The 5,388-nt window shown below is 37.4% G+C and overlaps 1 protein-coding gene across 1 annotated transcript; it reads right to left on the bottom strand.

Moving 5' to 3' along the window:
- Positions 1–420: 420 nt before the first annotated feature.
- On the bottom strand, positions 421–5,162 carry LOC141147558 (up-regulator of cell proliferation-like). The gene has a single exon (XM_073634781.1). It carries the CDS (start codon positions 5,145–5,147, stop codon positions 468–470), a length of 4,680 nt encoding a protein of 1,559 aa, XP_073490882.1. The 5' UTR covers positions 5,148–5,162; the 3' UTR covers positions 421–467.
- Between the last annotated feature and the right edge of the window lie 226 nt (positions 5,163–5,388).

Raw genomic sequence — 5,388 nt, 5'->3', positions numbered from 1 at the left:
AAAAGAAATCCTCTCCAATACATTCCCATACATTACTAAAATGTTTACAGATTTTCTTATAAAAAAATTACTTACTTCCATTCTGTTCATTCCATTCATGGCTGAGATGGTCAAATTATGAAATTTACCAACATGAGTGCTAAAGGGAAGTTTTGTCATATTATATTTTAATTTATAATACAAAAAAACATATGATCAGATATTAATTACTAGAGCTATATCAAATATGTAAAACAACAATACCATTTCCAGAATGCCATTGTCAATGGATAATATAAACCTGAGAGTTCTGGAACCTTCTGAGAGAAACAAAAAGTCCATTATATTATATGAGGAATGAGGATTCTCAGACATTCTGTTCACACCCAGATTACTGTGACCATGGTTGTGAGAAACATATTTCAAATGTTTTTCCAATTAGAGAAAATCAATAAAAAGGTTATTTCTAATGATAGTAAATTCTCTTTTTAGCTATTGAACATTTTCTTTAAGCTTTGCAGAACTTTTTCTTTTGTGATGGATTTCCACCCATCTGGTATTTCTGCTGGTTTTGCTTTGTATTCTTCAGCAAACTTCTCATTAAACATCATAAAAATATATTTCCAGTAATCTGATGACTCAATGCTGGGATCTGGCTGGATGGCCCAATCTGGATAAATGGTTCGATACTCTTTGTATGGGTGAATTTTCATAGCTGTGTCTATATTTTGAAATGTAACATCAGATACAACAGATGTACTACATATATCAGTGGCTAAGATTTGAGTATCACTCCATCTGTATCTCCTCAGTCCTTGCGGTCTGTGGATGGTAGAAAAGTGCTCCTTGTGTTCATCACCTCCGGCCTCACAGGGGACACCACAGAATGGACATTGCTTCCCACAGCCAACAACCTTCCTGAACAATTCATCCTGAGGCTTCACCGTCACCCTGGAGAGTACAGACTTTATATCCATAGATTGCAGCTCTGATAAGACTTCTGTTTCTGTATCTCGGAGGAAGAGCTGAATGTCAGATGAAAATTGTCCAACATCAGCCGTGTTCTGGAAAGTGACCGCTTGCATCTCATTCTGTGGGATCACTAATTCTTCCTTTAGTATCTCACATACTCTTTTCAGAAAATCTGAGACTGTAGATCTTTTAACAGAGTTGTCTTCAGTAAGAGCTTTTCTTATGTTTTCTTTCAGTGAAGAGAGCAGGTTTTCTTGTAATGGTTTTAGGATTTGAGGCATTGTATATGTTTCAGTGTAATTTAGTATCTGGGCTTTTGTATATTCCTCATATGACAGTATATACTTTACATATTCCTGGAAAGACATCTCCAGCAGCTCTTTCAGTAAAAACTCTTGAAAGAATGTTCTACTGCTGAATTTCTTGTCTGAACTTACTATGCCATCTATTATTTTCTGCCCAAGATGGTGGAAAACATGATCCATCATTGCTGGTTTTAGACATCGCTCACAGAATGCTTTGGCTTTAGTCTGACGAATATCTTTCTCTTGAAATATGCTGATAAATGTTTCTAAATATCCAGGCTTTAGTTTCTCCAAACGCACTTTTGGATCGTTCTCTCTAATGAATTTCTCATGCATCTTCTGAAAATCTCTGGAGGCTTTTCCAAGAATGTGAAGCTTGATATCCACTTCAAACCATGTGGACAAATGAAGATTTCCGGACTGTTTAGAAATCTCTGTTGTAATCATATGAAGTAATTCTAGGCAGTAGTTGTCACAATAGTCCTCTCCAGTTCCCACCTTCTCTCTGATATATTTGTTACAGTTATCTATAAGAGAACGAGCAAAACCATTTATTTTTTCATAATGCTCATTTCCGGACCTAAATTTATCTGTCAGTTTTGTAAACCAACCCTTCCCAATATATTTCTCATCCATCTTGAAATCAGTCTGTGTGATATTTGCAAAGTCCTTCACACCCAGTAAGTGTTGATTTACAGCTGATCCTTTATTGCTCATGTCATTCATTAGCTTATTAAACATAGATCTACTGACAATGTGTGTTTTTAATTCCTCTATCTGTAGATCAGTCAGTGTCCTCTCCCACATCTCCTCAAATTCTCTCTTTAACTCTTCATCGTTCAGCTTTTTTTTCTTCTCTTGGCATCTATTAAAGAGATCTGTGATTTTGTCTTCAATCAATTTCTGGGAATTATTTAGCATATTCTGAATCTTGAATTTTCCTTTTTGAATTGAAACAGCCTCACCCAACTTCAAAACAGAATTCATTTTCAATTCCTCCTTCAGGAATTTTGTGCTCAGAATAAAATCTTGTTTGTATCGTTCTATTAGATGAACATTTTCATTTTTATTGTCAAAATAATTTTCCAGCAATTTCAACATTTCACTTTCTCTATCAATCAACAAATTGTTGAGCTCATTATTAAATTTGGAGCAAAGTTCATCACTTAGACTCTCTGCAGTCTGATTCTTAATGTTTGTCTCTGTACGGATCAGCCAATTATGGACAGCTTTTCGGAACTCCCATTCCCACTGTGAGTATTCTATAGACAGGTTATTATAAGCTTCTGCCACCAAACTGTTCCTGAAATTAAAGATGAATTTCTCATGTTTTACAGCTTTCCATAAACTTTCTATCCATGTTTTAAATTCTGGAATAGTTAAAGGCCTGTGCAGAGATTCCTTTCTTGTTACTAATTCTAATAAATACTCTTTCAGTTCAGACACATGTTCACTGTACCCAGAATTTACTGGAGCCATTGGAGGGACCCCGAGCCAGAGTCCAGGAATGTACCAGTTGTCTTTCTCCAGATTGTAATCCATCACATCACTGAAAGTTTTGATTTCACTTTTCTTTTCCATCTCTGCAGCTACTTTTGTCATTTCATTCAGCTGTTCCAGAAGTTTCTTTCTGTCTCTCATGTTCTTGTCATGAGCGGACACATCACTCACATTTTGGTGTACAAACTGGCAGTTGGGTTTCTTTCCTATTTCTTTCATTCTAAGAAAAGCATGGACCACAATCTGTAAAATATCCTTCATTTCTGTTGTATTTTCCATGGCCATATTGATGATGGTGATATCACTCAACCCAACCACTAATGTGGCCAGTTCATTGTCATGTTCATAACTGTCCTCCAAGGAAGCCAACTCTGGAGCTTTCAGACCCTCAGTGTCAATCACCAGAATGAAGTCACAGCCCAGCTCCTCCTGGAAGTTCTTTTTCACATTAAGAAGAGTCATAAAGGCTCCTCGTGTGCATCGTCCACTGGCCACCGGGAACTGCAGACCAAACATGGTGTTGAGAAGAGTGGATTTTCCTGTACTCTGCACTCCCAGCACAGTGATCACTCTCATTCTGCATTTTGTACCGGTTTTGGTGTCCAGATCATTTAGAACATCAGTTACCCACCGTAGGGGAATGTTGGAGGCATCTCCATCTATCAGTTCCAATGGGAAACCATCCAACAAAAGATCAGCAGCAATTCCTGGCAATCTAGTAAATTGTCTTTGTATTTTTTTTATTTTATTTTCTTGAACCATGGAACATTCTGCTTCATAAAACTGTCCCATCTCACGTAGGAAATGCTCAATTCCTAAAGAACTGTCAGAGATTTTCTGGTCTATCTGTTTGAGTTCTTCTTTATTACTTGATATATTGTTACATTTTTCTTTGTATTCAGCTTGAAGATTAGAAAGATGATTTCTAGCAATTGAATCAAGTTCAAATTTCATCCATTTCAGAAAATATTGTTTCTCAGTCTCAGATAAAAGAGTGATTGCATCAATAAAGAGCTTTAAACCATTGGGCAGATCATGGTTATATTGTTCCTCATGCAGTGAAATGCGTTTCTTTATCAGTTCATCTTGATATTGTTGTGTATCTTTACCACCTTGCTTTGTCATTCTGCAAAGTTCCTTTTCCACTTTAGATAACTGTCTCCAGAGATCTCCCTGTAACTTCATAGTGTTCTTTTTGTACTCAGACATGTTTGTTATTTCTTCTGTAATTTTCCTAGCATGGTCCCCAGCTTTCTGAAATTCGGGAATATTCTCATCCACTTGGATGTCCAATCCATGAATTTCTTTCTCAAGATCTCTCATATTATTTTCTTTTTTATTACTGTTTAAGAAATGAATAATAATACTTTGTAGTTTTTTAACAAATGCTGCCTCATTTGCGGTGCCTGCATGTATTATCACATTTGATTTTTTAAACTTCAGCACTGACATTAAGTCTTGAAGGGTCTTCAGTGTCTGTGTACTCACAGTTTTGCCAGGACCGGGAGTAACAATGAAGTAATACTGGGTGTCAGTGGTAGGGAAGGATGATAAAAGTCTAAATTTCCTCTCAGAAATATCCTCAATGAATATAAACACAGCTGATGAAATTCTTGTCAGGAATGTGAACTGGTCCCAGTTGGCCTCCAGATCTCCTCGTAGGTTGGTGACTGTGATGGGTTCTGGGAAAACATCAGACTTACCACAGGGAAAATACCAGGAAACTTCTACCAGTCCATCAGATATTTCCCTCTCAATGTTTCCTCCATCCATACCTTCATGTATGAAAAAGTTATTATGTTGCTGAGATGGATTAAGAACTTGGTTCAGGGTTTTAGATTTGGATAATTTGTTTTCTCCCAATCTGACATAAGAGAAGATTGGCATGGAAGTATTCACCACATTTTCTTCTCTAAACCCTTTAGTGTCCGCTAATGACTGAGGTCTCCACTTCTTCACTATGTCCCTCATTGCCCCCAACATGAGGGTGCAGTGTGACCCATCACCAGCAGGGAGCAGCAGAGGGACAGCAAACTGACACATGGACAATTTGGTTACAATCTCTTGTTGGAGAAAACTGTCTGAGCAATGCAGGAGGACACACAGGACATCCAGGGGGTGAATGGAGGCAGATAAATTATCACCTGGAACCAAAGAAGCATTCAATAGGTTGTCATCATCATCATCACTATTGTATAAATCAACATCAGTAGACTGATCTTTCTCAAGGAGAATGTCTCTTGCACTCCTGTTTAGGGCCATGAGTTTCCTTAAGTAATTCCAGGGAAGATCCTCTACATTTTTTGGTGGTTTGTCATTCATGTTCTCCGAGCCAATAGTCAGGATATCCCTCAGAGTCAATTTTGTAGTCAGATATGGTCCCATGTTCATTTTTTCTGCTAGATGAAGTAAGGTAGTTTTTCTGGTATGAAGCTCTGTAAGAAAATACATTTTTAATTTTATATGTTTCTACATTACCATTCAGTCCACATGCAAAGTTTAACCACTTGTCCTCCGGAAGATTTACCCCCCTTCATGACAAGGCCATTTTTTGCAATACGGCAGTTCATTACTTTAACCACTTCAGCCCCGGAAGAATTTACCCCCTTCCTGACCAGGCCATTTTTTGTGA

Source organism: Aquarana catesbeiana, linkage group LG06 (genome assembly GCF_042186555.1).
Source record: "Aquarana catesbeiana isolate 2022-GZ linkage group LG06, ASM4218655v1, whole genome shotgun sequence".
In the NCBI taxonomy this organism is placed as follows: domain Eukaryota; kingdom Metazoa; phylum Chordata; class Amphibia; order Anura; family Ranidae; genus Aquarana; species Aquarana catesbeiana.
Note: the sequence above shows the minus strand (reverse complement) of the source record. Positions and strands in the feature narration are given on the sequence as shown.

Bases quoted from the DNA above. Each gene is read 5' to 3' on its own strand.
- LOC141147558 (XM_073634781.1), bottom strand. From the start codon at position 5,147: ATGAACATGGGACCATATCTGACTACAAAATTGACTCTGAGGGATATC.